This window comes from Marmota marmota, unplaced genomic scaffold, assembly GCF_001458135.2.
Source record: "Marmota marmota marmota unplaced genomic scaffold, marMar, whole genome shotgun sequence".
Lineage (NCBI taxonomy): Eukaryota > Metazoa > Chordata > Mammalia > Rodentia > Sciuridae > Marmota > Marmota marmota.
In genome coordinates this window covers 16516815-16537086 of record NW_026000005.1, presented here as the reverse complement: position 1 = coordinate 16537086, position 20272 = coordinate 16516815, and the positions used below count along the sequence as shown (strand labels likewise).

General features: G+C 34.9%; 1 protein-coding gene across 8 annotated transcripts in view; it reads right to left on the bottom strand.

Annotated features, from left to right (window-relative positions):
- The window catches only part of Ccdc150 (coiled-coil domain containing 150), a 107000-nt gene that overhangs the window by 19457 nt on the left and 67271 nt on the right, over positions 1 to 20272 (bottom strand). For 6 of the 8 annotated variants that reach the window (XM_048808223.1, XM_048808222.1, XM_048808221.1 and 3 more), the window contains 6 exons: positions 15088 to 15195; positions 9641 to 9769; positions 8091 to 8260; positions 6819 to 6912; positions 5858 to 6027; positions 2144 to 2270 (listed from right to left, as the gene is read on the bottom strand). In XM_048808223.1, the coding sequence (XP_048664180.1) occupies positions 2144 to 2270; positions 5858 to 6027; positions 6819 to 6912; positions 8091 to 8260; positions 9641 to 9769; positions 15088 to 15195 (798 nt within the window). The other 2 variants (XM_015481179.2, XM_048808227.1) reach the window with 2 other exon arrangements.

The window sequence follows — 20272 nt, the reverse complement described above, 5'->3', positions numbered from 1 at the left end:
AGGAAAAGATTAACATTAAACAGAGACGAGTGGTGGGAGGGAAAGGGAGAGAGAAGGGAAATTGTATGGAAATGGAAGGAGACCCTCAATGTTACACAAAATTACATATAAGAGGTTGTGAGGGGAAAGGGGGGGAAAACAAGGGGGAGAAATGAATTACAGTAGATGGGGTAGAGAGAGAAGATGGGAGGGGAGGGGAGGGGGGATAGTAGGGGATAGGAAAGGTAGCAGAATACAACAGTCACTAATAATGCATTATGTAAAAATGTGAATGTGTAACCGATGTGATTCTTCAATTTGTATTTGGGGTAAAAATGGGAGTTCATAACCCACTTGAATCAAATGTATGAAAGATGATATGTCATGAGCTTTGTAATGTTTTGAACAACCAATAAAAAAAAAAGAGCCTCAAAACCACTACTCACTTTATACTAATTTTTAGCAGCATGATAATTACTTCACAAATACTTTTCAATTTAATTTTTAAAACAAACCTGGACCATAGTTGTGATGATTTCTATTTTGTGACTGGAGAAACTAATACTCAAAAATTAAGTCACTAAAGAATAAATTAACACACAGCTAATGAGAGGCACTGCACATGACCCACTGCTGTTTCCACCTGCTCACTCATGTCACATTTTCACTGTTCCCAGGGAGGTCTTCTTACAACTTCACCATCTCATTGACCCTTGTTGTTAAAGGATTTCAGTTTTATAAGCATTCTGAACAAAAATCTCTGACTAAAGGTACATTTTTACACTTAGTGTATTTTTTTTGTTTTCCACTGAATATGCTCATTACAATATTTATATTTATGTAGCATTTTGCAATTTATAAAACCATTCTATATATCTATATTGGCTTGTTAATGAGATCTGTCAATGACAATTACTGAATCTAACAAATTTGGAAAAACTCACACCAGCCATCTTAATCAAATCTTGGAATTGTTTAATTTCTTCCTCTTCATGTTCATTATACATTTAATGTCTGACTATTTTTCTATTAAAATGGCTTTACGGGCTGGGGCTAGGGCTGGAGTTCAGCGGCAGGGCGTTTGCTTAGCATGCATGAGGCACTGGGTTTGATCCTCAGCACCACAAACAAATAAACAAATAAAATAAAGACATTCTCTTCATCTACAACCACAAAAAACAAATTTAAAGAAAGGCTTTCTGACTTAATCTTTCTAAATTTTCAGGAGAACTATTTGGGTTGGCCCTAATCATCCATTACCCAAATTAACTGCCATGGTTTTCTTGTATTTCCAGGCCTAGAGTTCCTCTGCCGTCTTCCCTACTCTGTACTGCTGTCACACTAACTCTTAAAATTGTTCTTATATAACCTCTTTGCTCAGAAACCTATATCACTCCATTTTCACCTAACAGTTCACACTGAATTGTCTAGCAGGTGAGGCCAACAGTCACCTGGCTGCCTATGCTCACCACTCTCCCTCTAACATTTCCTAAGTGTCTGGTCAGAGGGGCTCCTTCTAATTTGCTTATGTCCTGTTGGTTTTTCTAACTCAGCTTTACATGGGTTCCTATAGACAGTGTCCAGCCCTGCCTTTCCACCAAACTCAAAGCTATACTTTCATTAAGTTTCCTATCTTCTAGCGCCAGCCTAAAATAAACTTTGTTACTTTGAATTCCTCCAAAACTGTACATTTCCTCTAGCTATCCTAGAAAGGTTCTCTGATGTCTTCCCTGTTTGTCTCATGTCCAGAGTGGAGATCACAATTAAACCAGGGTTATTTAGCACAGAGCAGGGACTATATCTCCTACCGCTTGATTCTGTGGCTCTCTGGAGAAGGTGGATGCACAATGGATGCTGGTTAAGTGAACTGAGATGTGACTGGGTTTCCATCAAAGGCAGTCTCCTCATTCCTCTGTCTGGCTCAGTTATTGCTCTCTGCTGTAAAAGTTCTCCTCAAGGCATTCCTTCCCAGGGCAGAGAACTGTATATCAGAAAGTGTAGCTTTACAAACAGCATAGAGATGGCTAAATTATATCTCACTTGCTGACCAGAGGGGAATGAGAAGAGCCAGAGAACAAATGCAGTCATCCTCTGAAATCCTTCAGCTGGCTATCCTCTTAAAAGGCATTCACCTAGAGGGAAGCTTTGTCACTTGACTTCATACCTCAGTACTTTCCCGTTGTGCTGCCTTCTTTGCAGTGTCTCTCTCAGTTTGAAACTGTTTTTTTAGAGTTTCTATGCGTTCAGCATGCAACTCTGCTTCTACTTTGGACTCCTCAGCCATATGGTCTCTGTTTTGAGGAAGACAGACAATAAATAAGCTTTAGAAACCATCTCAGGAAGCATGAAAGATTTGGAGAGGAATGAACAACTCTCCAAAATGTGTGTGATTTACAAACAAGATCAGTCTTTAGTTGAATCTCATTTGGAATTCATTAAGAGAAAAAAAGGTCCGTTTACCTGCAGCATTAAAAACAAAAAACAAATGTCCGTCTATATTAAGAGATTCATCAAAAGAGTGAAATAAATCATAGGAAAAATATTAGCAGAAGCAGTCATACTTTGAGACACTTTTCATTTTATCATTTTTTTTTTTTGCTATCACCTATTCACTCCTTAAAGTTTTAACTTCTAATTGTTATTATTTCTTTATCTTTGAAGTGAGGGTCTTATATTAGATCAGCATTCTTAACTTGGGTTCCTTGGTCAAGATCCAAGATTTGGCTTTTGAAGATGCTGAAATACCCTGAAATGATATGCAAAATATTATGCGTGGGTGTGAGTTTTTGACTCTTACAAGCATAGGTGACTCCAAGAAAGGTTTAAAAAGAATGGACTCAAACAACAGTTAGGCTTCTTCCAGTTTTAACCTTCTCTTATTTGCCTCCAAATACTAATGCCTTAGTATGGCACTATTCCATGATTATCTGTATTTCTCAAAGAGCAAAAGGAGCCTGCCTTGCCATGAAATCTTCCTTTCCCCACTCTCCTCCTGAGCATCTTTTGTGTTTATTTGGATTACATACCCACATTCCTCATGTGCCTCTAAAAGTACCTCTGCTAATGGACTCAGCTAGTCTACTTGGCTTGGTCTATAGAATGAGACCTGCAGGAGACAACTGCAACTGTGCCCCACCCTTACTTCCTGGTCCTCAGGTGGGAACATGGCAATCAACTTTGGCACATCATCTCAAAAAAGTTGCTGACACTTGTTCTAATGGCACCACATAAACAGATGGGAGATCCGAAGTCAAGGGAGATGACTATTTTGTTATTTATTACATACCCACATTCCTCCCCCACCCATACCAATCTAAAAAATGGACAAAAAATACATGGAGATCCATAAAGGGAACAAACCATTATTTGTGTAGCAGGTATTGTATTTTTATTTTCTTAACAACTTTCTAAATTGTCTTTAAATTTATTGTGCTTATTCTAGCAAAGTGATGAAGACTAGAGGTTTTAGAGTCAGCCTGCTGCTGCCTAGATCTAAATCCCAACTCTAACAAGATGATATGTGATCTTGTTATAGTAAATCATCTTTCCATGCCTGTTTCCTTATCTGTAAAATGGGAATAACAACAGTACCTAGCATCAAATAGTCACAGTAAAAAAGGAAGTGCTCAGCACAATACATGTCAGCTACTATTATCTAGTCCTAAAAATTCTAATTTTTATTAAATGTAATTTGTATTTTTCAAATGCAATTTGAGTTTTTATTAACTTTAATTTTAATTTAATTTTTAAAATTAATTTTCCTTTTACCCTCAACTTTCATATCCATCTCCAACTCTGAAACATAACATAAAATCTACCCTCTTAACAAAGTTTAAGCAATATAGTACAGCACTGTAAACTACAGGCACTATGTTATATACATCTCTAGAACTTATTCCTTTTAATTTCTTCTAAGAAAAATATCAGACCATCCACCACTGGTTCTCTGAATAATGAACCACCTTCTTTTCCTTTCCTTCTGATCTCAGAGGAAGAAATGCATAACCTCAATTTCAATGATAACCCCTCTACTTTTCTTTGTTCTCATTTTTCTCCATTTCTATAAGATTTTTCCCCTACTCTTCAATCATGCTCCAGTTCCTCCAATCCTAAAACAAGACCCTAGCAGAATAACTTTTCTTCATCTACTACTTTTCTTCATGAACTACTATTCAATCTTTCTTTTCACCATTGCCTTTTCTCATCAATCACTTATTCCTTTTAATTTTCTAGATGGACAAAAACTGACTAACTGAAGGATGCTCAGCAGGTACCAGTTGCAAAGATTAATGCTCTGTCTCTGGTCTCATTGTTTTTGCCACTCTTGTAGCATCTGAATCATTTCTGCCTACAGTGACTCTATATCCTCCAAATTCTTTCCTTGCCTCTATAAATGCTTCCTTTCTGACTTTTGTTCCTTCCCCCTGAAATGTAGTGGATCCCCCAAGTTCTGACCTTGGTTCACTTCCTAGACTTCTTTCTGGGCACACTAACCCACCCAAAGACATCAGCTTTCATCTTTGTAAAGTATGAATTTCAACTTCTAACTTCTTGTCAAAATTGGGCTTCCATTTCTCAGTCTAAAAATTCTACCTCAAAACCAACATGTCTAAAACACAATCTCCCAAACTTGGTCTTTCTTCCTGCATAATTTCAAGAGGCTGACAGGTCTTATGTGAAGCATGATGAAAACATGAACTATTAAACAGTGACATAAAGGTAAATTCTGAAGCAAATGCTGCAAGGAGACCTCTGACTTTCAGTTCACCCTTTTCCTCTAAATGATCCAGCTATGATCATTTTAGCAGTAGGAGGAGGGATTGTATTTTATGGTTACCTGGAGCATTTTCAGGGTTTGAAATAATTTATTAGCTATCTAAACCCTATCTACCTAAGTTGTCATTGAGAGTTCTGGGTTTCTGTTTTATTTTGGTTTTGGTACTGGGAACTGATCCCAGGGGCACTGTATTATTGAACTATATCCCTAGCCCTTATTATTTTAATTTGAGATAGAGTTTTGCAAAGTTGTTGAGACTGATCTCGAACTTGTGATCCCCCTGCTTCACCCTCCCAAACTGCTAGGATTTCTGGTGTACACCACTGTGCCTGGCTACTGAGGGGTTTTTAAGTGATTTGGCCAACCACTACATAAACAATATTGTTTTAACTAATTCTAAGTAGTCTTGAGGCAGTAATTGTTAACACTTTATCAGAATATAAAATTTGCACAGATCACATATATGAAAAATACCTTGTTCTGCTTCAGTTCATTCCTGTCTCCTATATCAACATGTACACTAACTGAAAAGAACAAAGATCTACATGCATACTGCATTTAGCTTAGGTATAAATTTTAATTTAATAATATTAGTATCTAAATCATATTTACCTAGGTTTTAACTTAAGACAAAACTTAAGTGGTTTGTCCTGAACTTGATGGGCTTGATCTAACTAATTTCATTTCAAAATTGAAAATAATTAATGGTTCAACATCTACTTAGATGGAATTGTTCCATTCTAGTCTCACCTAGACTGCTTATTCCTTGTCCAAATCATGCTTCAAAAGGATGCATAAGCTTGGAAGAAACAACGTAAGAATCCTTTCCAATCAATATTATTTAATTTTTTTTTAACCTTCACATAAGGAAGCAGCTTGACCTGACCATGGGAGAAGGAAGAGATGAAAAGGAGAACCAAATGGGCATGCGCCAGCCAGCTGTTATCTGCTGGTGATCAGCTAGGCTTGGTTTTTTACTATGGTTTGACTTGAGTACTAGCTCAAAGTAGGAGAAAAGCATTTAACTGGCTTATGTAAATGAACTGGTCTTACTCTTCCAGAGGCTCTTTCCCAAGTTTACTGTGACTATATTGCCCTTACTTGAAGGTTTCCAAATTCTGCCGCTCAAGTTCTTTTTTTTCCAATTTTTCTTGAATGTGATCTAGCTTACATTGCAGATGATTATTTGTCTGAAGAGCTTGCTCCAGGCTCAAGGCCAATTTCCTGTTGTCTTCTCTTGCTATTTCTAGAGCTTTGTGTAGAGGCTCCATCTGAAAGAGAGGAGTGTTTTTAATGCCATTATAATAGATGCAAGAAGCCCATTACATTCCTTACACTGTATCCTCAAGTGCCATTGAAATAATTAGTTGGAACGAGGAACAGGTTTCCAGGTGCCTGGAATATAAGTGAACATATTTATTAGAGATTGCTTAGGAGACTCTTAGAAGGCAATGGGAAGGCTATGCTGCAGTGATCATCAGAGAGCTTTGGAAAATAGAGCCAGCTTAATTTCTCAAAAATTGTAACTAAAATTCCTCTTCCCAATCCTATCACCTTCTGGTTTCATTCCCTAGGAGAGATAAAAACTGGCAACTATTTCTTGTATATTCTTCCAAAAAGACTTATTTATATAAAATATCCATGCATATTTTATGTATATTCATATGCATAGATACATATTTATGTATGTGCACACGTGTTTGTGTTTCCTTATTAACAGTGGGATCATTCCAGCTATTTTTGAGATTATGTTATGTTTCTAATATATTATGTTTCTAAGTCTTTTAGTTTCTGAAATCATTTGTGCATTAAGTGAAAAGATGTGGACTATACAAGACAAAGAATATTAGTCATAATTATGTTCCTGGATTGCCAATAAGTGACTCATCGTGAGGCTTAAAATTAGGTTCATTTCCAATTTTTAAGTATGTCACTGCTTAAAAACTCAGACTTGAGTGAAAAAGAAATTTACTTGATTTTTTCATTTAATTTTTCTCAAACAGCAACATCCTAATAAAATAAAATAGCTCAGTATTTTCATCTTTAAACACCTGGCCCTTACCTCACTGCTGTGCTGTGCATCCACAACAAGCATTCTGGCCTGCCACTGGTCCACTTCAGCTTCTAGCTTCTGCACCCTCTGTTGATTTAGAGCCCTAAAAATAAAAAGCCCAAGAGTGATTCTAGATTAGAATCATCTAAGAATTATACCACTTGGAGTTTCAGGACACTTTTCTTCTAAGACGCTCAAAGAGCGTCATATGTAGTAGGTCACAAATGCTCAAAATACCTGAGTTGGTAAATGACAATTACAGTCTCAGCTTCAGAGAAATAAACTAAGGCTCCTAAGGAATTAGATAAATTGTCCCATCTATGGTTCAACTTGGCTTGATGCATTAAGCTATCCATATATGTTTCTGAATAACTCATAGGCTGGTAATTTTACACTACCTATATCACTAATTGTTAAAAAAACTCATCACTTTTATTAGGATTATTTTGCTGATGAGATTTTTGATTCTAAATACAAAGTTCCTTAGAAATTTATTGTGAATGGCAAACAATATTTTTAATATTGTCCTCTTGACTTTTGGTTTTACTTCAAAGATAATATATTTTCACAATATGTAAAAAAATATAAGCACAATGAAGAAAGTAGAATCCATTTATTCTCTCACAACACAGAGGCAACTTGCACCACTAATACATACAATGTATTTTAGAAGCCCTGTTATACTCAGGCCATTTGTTCTTTAACCTAAAAATATAATTTTTAAAACAAAGAAGAGCTTATTTGTAAAACAAGGCTAGAAGTAGTTAGTTCTCAGAATAGTTCACCCAAAATAATTTTTAATCTTGAAACAGGATAGTAATAAATAAATAATTCAAACTAAACTAGTCAAATACATATATATATTTTCTTTTTCCCAGTTGCTGAGGATCAAAAGTAGGGCCTCATGCATGGTTGGAGAGTGCTCCACCACTGAGCTACAACCCCAGTCCAGCTTTAATTATCTCAGTAATACTATTACTATTCATAGAGCCAAGAGAAGAATTAGGTTTAAATTAGAAAGTAACAAAGGAAAAACAGCAATGCAGCATGACTTTCAAGGATACATACTTCTTCACATAACAACAAAACATGGCCATTTTGAATTTTTAGAAGTTATGTTCACTTCTAATTCCAGGTTTCCCCCAATTTGCTAGATCTTTAAAGAAAATTTTAGTAGTCTTTCATGAGGGAAGTGATAAAAAGTGACTTCATGTTCTCTCTGGACATTCCTTTATAGCACACAATGCAGCAATATGGGGGACAGAAAATAATCACAGGTACCTTTCTTTCTTGAGGCCTGCAATCTCTGAATCCCTTCGCCCAAGCTCTATCTGTACTTTCTCTAAAGCACCTTGCATCTTACTATGAGAAGCCAGCACATTTTCCAACATGATTGTAACTTTGCAGTTGTCTTCTTTAGCCTCTGCTAATTGTCGCTGAAAGTTTCCTACCTAAAAGAAAATGAAATAAGACAAATACTCTTGATTCTTTCTGATTACACTTGTGTGTCTCATTACTCCTAGGAGAGAGTATGGAGAGCAGGTATGGTAGAACACTAAAATGAATAACTAAAATACATTATATTTTTATATTTCTTAAGTTATTGTGACTTTGAGAAAAAGCAAAGTAGACCCCTGATCCTACAGAAAACATGGTAGACTACTATCACTACACAGCACACACATTAACCAGAGATGATAAGGTTGACAAATTCGTGAGTTCAGAGGTGTTCCCAGGTGGTATGCTTAGCTGTCTTCTGATGGGGTCAGAAGAGAACACATCTGAAATCCATCAGAATTATGTCTTTTTCTAGACTGCAAGAGAAATTGGAAGCTGTTGAAGAAAGATATAGCTCACAGCCCTCTGCAGAGAGGCAAAATCTAGTATCTGCTCTCAAGAAGTTTGGAATGTGGTCAGATAAATGGACAAAGAAAATGTGATACATATATATGCAGGATAATATTATTCAGCAATAAAAATAATGAAATTCTATTATTTGCAACAACATGGTGGAACTGGGGGACATTAAGTGAAATAAATCAAGCACAGAAAGACAAATACTTTATGTTCTCATTTACATGTGGAAGCTAAGAAGTTGATCTCACAAAAGCATAGACTAGAATATTGGTTACCAAAGCCTGGGAAGAATGAGGGGGAATGTGGATGGAGATGGGATGGTTAACAGTTCAGGAGTACAGCCAGATAGGAGAAAAAACTCCTAATGTACTAAGCACAACAGGTAATTATGGTTGACAAAAACTAGTTGAATATTTCAAAATGACTCATAGGATTTTGAATGTTCCCAACACAAAGAAATGATAAATGTCTGAGGTAACAGAGATCTTAATTACCTCAATCTTATTATTATATATTGTATACATGTCATACAGAATGGCACAAATATATACAATTAGAGTGTATCAATTAAAAATAAAAATGTTTTAAAAAAGCAAAGTTTGGGATGTGACTTCTGTTCCCACTAAGCACACACCATAGGAATGTTAAAGAGAAAGCATCATAGTACTGTTATATCACATTAACAAAACAAAAGTATGAATGTTATTATTACCAAGGTCAGATGAATTTTAATAGGAAAAATTAAGACTTTTGATTCTTTCAAGACAGTTAAAAAACATTGGAGTTACATGATATATCTTTAAGGGAAATATTTAAAACCATAATGAAGTTATCTTCTATAAAAAGAACTCTTCCTCTGATTACTTCTCATTCCTTTTACTAACAGATACAAGAAGATCAGTAATACGGCTCGTGAAAGCTTTAATAAGCACTTCATCTTAGCGACAAACTTTCAGAACAGAGAGATGCCTTGCCTTCTTATTTTCCCTATCCTCCAAAGCCTCCAAGTTCCCTTTCAACTTATGACTCTCTTGCAGGGCTGTATCTCGGCACTTCACTGCTTGAGATAGCTCTTCTTCATTTTTTTCAAGAATGGATTTCACCTTAATAGAAAAATAGAAACAATAATTTTCTAAAATACCATAAATCAATGATGAGAATAAGGCACAGCAATTTAAAAACCAAACTGAAGATGCTTAATTAAACTTTTATTCATTAGTATAAATAAATTCCATCTTTATTAGCTGTTTATCCCTTTATAGAAAACTGCAAAATAACAACAACAACAACAACAACAAAAATCTGTGTGAAAAAACACAGGTAAACCTAACATATTAGTCACTCCCTATGAAAACATATGAATAGAAATAGTAAGATTATGAAGACAAAATGTAAAATGATTATCATGGAACTTCTTTTTGAAAATGTAAATGCATAAATTAATATAATAAAAGCCAAGACAAATAAATAATAAATAGTTCTATAAACTAGGTAGAAGTCTTAGAATTTTATATTCTTGAAACACTCCCAGTGGAGCCACACCATCATTTTAGATAATCACACTATTTTATATATTACTTTAGCCAGGCACAGTGGCACAATAATCCCAGCAGCTTGGGAGGCTGAGTTAGGAGGATCATGAGGTCAAAGCCAGCCTTAGCAACTTTGCAAGGCCTTAAACAACTTAGCAAGACTGTCTCAAAATAAAATATAAAAAAAGAGCTGGGGACATGGCTCAATGGTTGAGCTCTCCAGGATTCAATCAATCCCTGATGCCAAAAGAAAAAACAAAAACAAAAACCTTTTTAATCTCAAATTATAGGGTTACAGAATATTTGAAAAATAGTATAAAAAGTTTTTTGTAGTTCCATAGCAAAATTGGCTTATTATTATTATTATTATTATTATTATTATTATTATTAACTAGATTACAGAATTCAATCAGTTTTCACCATTTTTTAACTTTTCATGCACCTGTGTGTGTCCCAGAGGTGCATGTGCACACACATATTGGACTGTTCCATACACATGCTTATGTGACCACCACCATAATCATGATAAGAACCCTTCCATCATCACTTCTTCCTTTCTACTACCTCTTTGCATTCACTGCCCCTCCAAACCCATCCATCCCCAGGTAAACATTAATTCATTCTCTATCTCTACAGTTCTGACAAGAATATTAAACATTTTGATATAATAAATATTTGAACAGGTAACACATTCATATTCTTTTAAAACTGTTACTGAGGTATAATTGACACAATAAGCTCCATATATATAAAGTGTACAATCTGAGAAGTTTTGACTTGTATAAACCCTTGAAATCATAATAAAAATAGTGAACATTTTCATTACCCCAAAAGTTTCTTTATGTCCTTTTGTAATCTCCCCCTTTATTTCTCCCTGTTTTCTCAACCCAACCCAAGGCAAGCTCTGATCTGTTTTCAGTCACAATAGTTTGCATTTCCTAGAATTTGATATAAATGGAGTCATTGTTATGTACTCTTTCATAGTTATTTTGAGATTTATTCAATTTATTGCATGCATCAATAGTTCATTCCTTTCTGTTGCTTAGTATTCTATCTGGATATATCTCAATTTACTTAACTATTTACCTCTTGGATACTTGAGTTGTTTCCAGATCTAAGCTATTACAAATAGAGCTGCTGAGAACACTTGGGTACAAGTCTTTGTATAGACATATTCTTTCATTTTTTAATGGGAAATACTTTGGAGTGAACCAACTTAGATTCACATAGTGGTAGCATGCCTTGCGTTTTTTAAAAAGCAGCAAACTACCTTCCAAAGTGGTTGTGCTATTTTACATTCCCATCAGCAATGTATCAGAGTTAGTTGTTCTACATCCTAACACTTGGTATGATAACTTGGTATGAAAAATTTTAGAACTTCTTATAGGTGTATGGTAATATCTCACTGAATTTCCCTAATGGTGGATGTTTAATAACTTTCAAGTGCTTATCTATCATCATTCATGTATCTTTTTTTGAAATATCTGTTTGATATTTTACCCATTCTTGTTACTGGGTTGTTTCCCTAATGAATTTTGAGATTTTTAAAAAACCCATTCTAGAGAAAAGACCTTAACCACAAAAGTGGTTTGTAAATATTTCCTCCCAGTCTGTTGATTATTTCTTTATTTCTCTTAATGCCTTCGAAGAATGCACATGTCAATTCTAATAAAGTACAATTTACCACTTTTGTCCCTTTATTGATTATAATTTTCCCTTTATTGATTATAATTTTTGTTCCCTGATTCCCCTGGTACTGAGAATCAAACCTAGAGCCTCATGCATGCTAGGCAAGTGCTCTACCATAGAACCAACCCTCTGGATCACACTTCTGATGTTAAATTTAAGAAATTTTTGCGTAACCCAAGATCACAAAGATGTCTTTTTACGTTTTCTTCTAGCTTTATAGTTTTAGAGTTTACATTTAGATCTATGATCCATTTTCAATTAATTTTTATATATGTTGTGAAGTATGGATAAAATAGTTTTCATTTTTACACATGGATATCCAATTATTCTAGCACAATTTGTTGAAAAGACCATTCTTCCTTAGCTTTTAGTTTTATTTAAAATGAAATATATCCATAAGTTAACTATTTGAACATATAGCACATTCACCTTATTTTTTTAATGTACAAAAAAATGTAAAAAAAATCTCTCAGCCATAGTTTCCTTCCTCAAAAATTTTGCCAGCTTATTATAAACACAATGCATATACAAATAAATATGCATGTATATATTGTTTATTTCCCTGCCCTTTTTGCATGCAAACAGTAAAATACTATCTATTTATTTCTGAACCTTGTTTTAACCTAATAATATACATATCTTGAAGTAGATTACAAGCTAAGATACATGTGATTTATCTAGCCAGTCTCATTGATTGGATTCTGGTTGCTTGCAGCCTTTTGCTATTCATCAACAACTCTTCAGTAAGTAATCTTTAAACAAGTCATGTGTATAAGCTACTAAATATGTAAGGAAAAATCCTAGAAGTTAAATTGTGAGATCTAATTTTGTCACAATTATTACCAAGTTGTACTCCATAGGAATTTGTACCATTTATGCTTCCAACAGCAACCAAGAATGTCTTTTTCCCACACCTTTCTCAACATGTTTATATATCCTTAAAATTTAACCTGCAACATTTAAAATACTTTAACTTTTTCTGTAAGGATTACAGAATAGTGCAAAGAAGCCAATTCATTGGTTCTAAAGATCTATTGATTTTTTTTCTAAAAAATAATACGTTTTAATTTTTAAAATTTTACCAGTGTTTACAAGATATATTTACACACACACACACACACACACACAAACAATACTGCTAACGAAACTGTTTACACAAAGTATCTAAATAGTAGTCTACTTCATAAGATCATCTATAGTATTTTTTATTTTTAAACTTCCAGCAAAGATGGATGCTCTAATAAGTTCTCTCTGGAAAGTACATCCCAATGTTCAATTTCATGGGGATTTCTGGATTAATGTATTTCTATTTTTTTAATATTTATTTTATAGTTGGACAAAATACCTTTATTTCATTCATTTATTTTTTACATGGTGCTGAGGATCGAACCCAGGGTCCTGCGCGTGCGAGACAAGCGCTCTATCGCCGAGCCACAACCCCAGCCCCTATTTCTATTTTTAAATCATGACTTATTCAAGCATTTTAGCTCAAATGTTGAGATTAGTTAGAAATTTTGAATTTTTAAAAACTCAATTAGATTTATAAAAACTCAATTGTAACTCAAGCCAAATTTTCTATGCCCAAATGAAAATTAGCTGATGGCCAAGAATGGTTTCAAAATTTACATCAGTTTTTATTATTTGTTAAGAACCAATTTATTTGTTGTTATGCATATCTTTAAGTATTATCTTCCTAGATTGTTACTGCTTTCTTCATTATTATATAAATCTGAAGTTTCCCTAAGATTTTATTTGTGTTCTTCACTTACCAAATCCTGTTTAAAACAATTTGGTGATTCATCATTTAGTAAGGGTCTTGAGGCAAGAATGTCTATTTTGCCTTCTAATCTTCCCTCCATAGTTTTAATAGCATTCAAAAGTGTCTTTAGAGAGATTCTGGAGTCTCCAATCTCCTGAGATGTTCTCACAGAAGGCAGTGTAGGTGCAAAACTCACACGGCGTGTGGAGTTTGGAAGAACACTGGGCAAACCAACTGTTGAAGTTCTCTCCTTTACATTATTTACATAAGACCTAGAGCTTTCAAGGGATTTTGAAGACGCTGGCCTCTCTGGAGATTTCCTTCTTCTTGGTGGCATCACCATTTATAAACAAAATAAAAAATTAACTAAATTTAGTGCTATTTTTCAAGGAATTGTTTCTCTCAGAGAAACAGCAATAAAAAGCAGCAGCCAAAATAAAAAAAAAACGTTTGGAAATGTGTTCCTTTGCTTTCAGAATGAAGAGATCACACTGTAAAGTATGACCTAGTAAAGAAATAGGCCTTAAACCAAATTTCCTGTAGGAGAGCGTATCTAATGAGGTCACTCTTACAACTTTGTGACCTCATCACTCATCAGTAGAGCAAGTAGCTAGAACTCCATGAGTATTCCACCGGAAGACATATTCTAGTACCTTGGTTACAGGGGGTCCATACACACAAATATTGTAGATACAGAAATCATACATGCTTACACCTAGAGTTGAAGATTTTTAAAATAACCTAATAATCTGTAATCATTAAAAGAACCACTTTCTTTTGGTAACACATTCCTGGGTTAAGTTCTTCACTAAATATTTTATATATTTTGCTTGTTTAATTAATTTGTTGAAATGTTATGTGACCTACAAAGGTTTCAGCCTCAACAGTCATCTTGCTGATAAGAAAACATCTTCACTATTAATACCTCTTTCAGGTGAGCTTCTGACTGTTGCAGGTATACCTTGTTGGCACTGAGTTCTGAGTTTGCCTATCACTCAAAAAACAGATACTTGTTCCTCCCATATGCTAAGATTTTTTAGGCTCAAATTAAAAAAACACTTCCTTTATGAAAGCATTTACCAATGCTTCCAATCATATTAATGCTTTCTATGCAGGCTCATTAATATAATCTATATTTTTTCTGAAAGGCATAACTTTCTATTCTATAATAAGGTTTATTAAGAACATTCATAAACATCCTTAGAAGCAAGTTGAATGTCTTGATTCTGCTTCAGGCACCTTTATAATATGAATTCCTCTATGGCCTAGTAGAATCTTGTACACAGTAGTGCTTAAAAATGTTTGTTGAATCAAGATTGGATATTCATCCTTCTGGAATTGTATGGTAAAGTAGGGAAAAGGGCATCAAACAATTTCTTAAAAACTAAAACAACAGAACAGCAATCAGACAGCAATCAGCTTTTGAAGTTATTAAACATACATGAGCATATTTGGCCTCTAGAGCCTTATTCAGCTTGCATAGATGTTCATTCTGTAAACTGGTTTCAGTAAAACACTGAAGTTGTTCTTCTAGCTGTTTAACTTTTGCCTAGAAAGAACATAGAAAAATAATGAACTTCATAATTTCCAAGAAGAGGAGATGTAAGTTTTGCAAAAAAATTAACAGAGGACACTTGAAACTTTCAAAAAAAATCTTCAAGTTTTTCTAATCATGCAAAGAATTCTATTTCAACTCACAGTTAAAAGTATATTATAGCCATTTAAATGTACTGAGATAACTCATTTGGTTTCTATTGCTCATGGAAAATACAAATCGATATGATATATAAACTTAACAGTGAGATTTTGTATTTAATATATTTCAATTTTAAAGGAATTTTAGTACCTGGCATTCAAAAACTTTTGAATATGGATAATTAGCATTGTCAATGTGCAAGAAATAGAAATACATTCTTGTTTTTTACTGACAAAGAATTAGAAAAGTTGAATAATTGGAATTCAACTCCATTATATTTTAAAACTAACTCATAAGGATAACTATACATATTTCTCTTTTAAAATTATCTTGTGGGATAAAAATAACATATACTTACAAATATGCAAATTCTGTAATTTGCCATATTTTCTTCCTCTTAGCCCTCTTACATAAAAGAACAATTAGCATTACTGAGCCTATCCGTGAATCAACAAATATGTATCCAAATTTTTTTGTTTTGTTTTGTTTTTGATACCAGGACTGAACTCAGGGGCACTAGATCACTGAGTCACATCCCCAGCCCTTATCCACATTTTTAAATTTATAAATGTTATTTAATTTTTTCTTGATATTTTATTTGCTATCTGTGGACAGCAAACACCCTTTTGGCTGTAGCTATTAGATTTTCAGGAATTGTTAAAAATTTGAGTGCTAATAGGGTAGAAAAAAGCTTTGTCTTAGGAAATCTCTTTAATTTTTTATTGGTTCATAAGTTATACATAACATTATGATTTATTTTGAGATAATTATAAATGCATGGAGTTAAATCTCCAGTATTTTACTTACCCTCCCTGTTTCCTTTTCTCTAGTCTACTGAAGATCTATTTTATATTATTAAAAAAATTAGTGTCTTCTGGGTATACATAATATGATTCACTGTAATATATTCATATAATGTATACTGGTAAGTTAGGTTCAAACATTCCACTGATTTTTCCATTATCCTGTCATTCCTCCTTCTCAATTCCCTTCTTCTACCTCCCCTGATCTTTTAGACTACCTTCCATATATCAGAGGAAACATTCAACCTTTGATTTTTGGAGTCTGGCTTAGGAAATCTCTCTTATTTCATCAGCAGAATACTTGTTTCTTTCACCTTTGTCAGTTTCTGCCAATCTCTTCCACAGTATACAGTAGAAAACGTGTGCTGTGGCTCTCCAAATCATTAGTAAAAATTAATCATGGTTTTGACTTAAGGATAAGAATTAAAATGGTATCTCTAAAGAGAGGTATTGATTCAACAATTATCTATTTTAAATATAAACCACTGTTAGTCCACAGAACCCAAGGAAAAATGAACTGTATGACTAAGAAGACTTTAATGTTTGCCTCTCTTCAAGTAATACAAAGTCCTATTCCCCAATAATACTTAGATAATTCATCCTACTTGATCCCGTAAGTGCCCAATAAAATGCCTTGAAACTCCAGACAGCATGTTCTTATTCATAAAGCACTTTGATATTTATATGGAGTCTCTCACTTGGCAAAAATTAACTCAGGACATTCAAAATGGGAAGAAACAAAGAAGAATGGGTCCGAAGCAAATAAATACTGCTGCCTCTCAGAGGTCTGGTGTTTCTGTGATCATTAAAATCCAAGCAGTTTCTATAACTGTCTTATCAGCCAGTCTTAGGAATAGAAATAATTTAGGTCAAGGTCATACGCTCATATTGTTTCAACTGGTCTAAATATATACATATGTATATAACTCTAATTATATTAACAATAGAGAAACAGATAACTAAGAAATGGAGGGTGGATACAAGATGCTGGGCGGAATAGAGGTAGTCCTGATTCTGGCTGCTCTGTGGCAGGAAACCAAGAAAGCAGACAGCTTATCCACAAGGTCTTGCCTAGACAGAATACAACATCTCAGAGAGTGTGAGAAGACCCCTATACAGCAGATTTTCACAGAATTCACCAGTGCTGCAACCACATGTGCAGAAATCAGAGCCTCTGCGTTTGGGTAAGTTTCTAGACTCCAGACCCAAACCACAGTTCTAGCTCATGCAAGACTCACAAATGGCTTAGCAAAATCACCTATCAGCACCTCTGCACAACTCCAGACTGCTCTCCGCTCCCACGCAGGTCAGTCAGCTGCTACTGATCCACAGCACAAGACCATCCCGCAGCTGTCCCCACATCACCAGACACGCTGGAAGCAGACCAACTCCATCTTGGAAAATCTTCCTCGCCATTTTTGGTGGGCATGGCTATCAGATGGGATCACCATTTGAGCAGGTACCTGATTTCCAATTCCCCGCCCCTCCCCAGAGGCGATATCTCAGCACGTGGCCACCCAACACAAAAACAGTTCTCAGTTGGACAGGAGTGCAGTTCCAACAGGGCGCTGCCCACCTGGTGTGAGCCTGGGGTGAGAGGTCCTGCAGGTGGGACCTGATAAGAAAGAGATGGGAGGGGACTAAAGTCTGGAGCATAACAAAGAGACCAGGATCTGTGAAATCTCCAGGCAAGAGAGGGAGACCATAGCGGGGGCTCAAGTCAGATGAGTGGTCACAAAAAAAGACACGTGAGGTGCTATTTCCCTGCTGGAACTGGTGGGCGGCACTCCCGGCTTCCAGACGCTCCACACCAGGTCCAGTCTTCTCACCCTGGTTACCTATACCATCCTGAGGGCAGAGACACCAGCTTAAAACAGACAACTCCACCTACTGGATGAGAAGAGAAGAAGGAAAGAAAAGGATCTCTAAGAGTATTTTTTTTTTCCTCCTCCTTCTACTTTTTCTTCTTTCTCTTCTACCCTTCTATCCTCTGGCCTTCACATCCCCGATATATGTATAAACAAGAACTTTGCATAAAATAGGACTTTGAGGATTGAGTCACCTGAATTATACAATATAGAGGGGTTGCATAAGCCTCTTTTTTTCTTTCATTCTTTCCCTTTTTTTCTCTTTCCTCTTCTTTCACCCTCTAAATTTTACTAATTTTACATCCTATATTTTTCTAAATACAGAAGTGTTTGTTTTATGTACTCTACTATCTACCCACGTACTTGTCTACCCTAAATTACTCCCTCTCTATTCCCCTGCTACTAACCATCTTCATTAGATTTCTCCTCCACATTCCCTAAGATGTAGTATCTCTATACCCTCACATCTTTTCCCCTCAACATATTGTCCTATGCCTGACCCCCAGTTCATTGTCCACTGCCAGAATGTAAATCTTTTAATGAAACTACTGATTATATTTTAAATAATAATTGAATCCAACATTTCTGGACATGAGACTAAACTGTAAATATCTTAATAACAACAATTTGTTCATAGGTGATATATTGTTGATATTGGGACCTGTTAACATTGTCCTTCCCCATAAAGGAGGGATCTTGGAACCCTACAAGAGCCCTACAAATCTATAGGATAAAAACAATAGCACACCAGATCCACAGAGCTGGAAAGGAAGACACATGAGCAACATGAAAAGACAATGGAAGAAAGTACCACAAACAAATCAAGTCAACATATCATTGGCAGCATTGGCAGCTACAGCAGAAAAAATGACAGAAAAAGATTTCAGGACATACATGGTTAAAATGTTTTGGGATTGCAAAGAAGACATAAAACAACAAATATAGGCAGTGAAAGATCACTTCGACAATGAGCTACATACACAAATCCAAGAAGCAAAAGATCACCTCAAAAGGGAGACAGAGGTTCTTAAAAAAACGAACAAACAAACAAACAAACAAAAAACAGAAATCATTGAAATGAAAGAAATAAAAAACCAAATTAAAAATTCAAATGAAAGCATCACCAACAGAGTAGACCACTTAGAAGATAGGATATCAGACAATAAAGATAAAATAAATCATCTTGAAAAGAACACTGACCACACAGCGAAAATGATAAGAAACCATGAGCAGAACATTCAAGAATGGGATAGCATAAAAAGACCAAATTTAAAAGGTATTGGGATAGAGAAAGGTACAGAGATCCAAACAAAAGGAATGAACAATCTATTCAATGAAATAATATCAGAAAACTTTCCAAACATGAAGAATGAATTGGAAATCCAAATTCAAGAAGCCTACAGATGACAAATGTACAAAATCACAACAGATTCACAACAAGGCACATTATAATGAAAATGCCCAACATACAGAATAAGGAGAGAATTTTAAAAGCCACAAGAGAAAGAAATCAGATTACATATAGAATAAAACCAATTAGGATAATGGCAGAGTTTTCAACACAGACACTGAAAGCTAGAAGATCCTGGAACAACATATTTCAAGCTCTGAAAGATAATGGGTGCCAACCAAGAATCTTGTATCCAGCAAAATTAAGCTTTAGATTTGAAGATGAAGTAAAAACCTTCCATGATAAACAAAAGTTAAAAGAATTTATAGTTAGAAAATTGGCACTACAGAAATATTGGCAAAATATTTCATGAAGTGGAAATGAAAAACAGCAATGAAAATCAGCAGAGGGACGTAGTACACTAAAGAAAAAACTAATCAAAGAGGAAAACCAAGTCAAGTTAAATAAAAAAATAAACAAATATGGCTGGACATACAAACCATGTCTCAATAGTAACCCTAAATGTTAATGGCTTAAACTCACTAATCAAAAGACATATGCTAGCAGATTGCATTAAAAACAACAACAACAACAACAACAAACCAATATGCTGCCTCCAGGAAACTCATCTGATAGGAAAAGACATACACAGACTGAAGGGGAAAGGTTGGGAAAAATCATACCCCTCACATGGACTGTGGAAGCAAGCAGGGGTTATCATACTCATATCAAATAAAGTAGATTTCAAGCCAAGGTTAATCAAAAGGGATAAAGAGGGACACTACATACTGCTCAAGGGAACCATACACCAACAAGAAATAACAATCATAAATATATATGCCTCAAACAATGGTGCAGCTATGCTCATC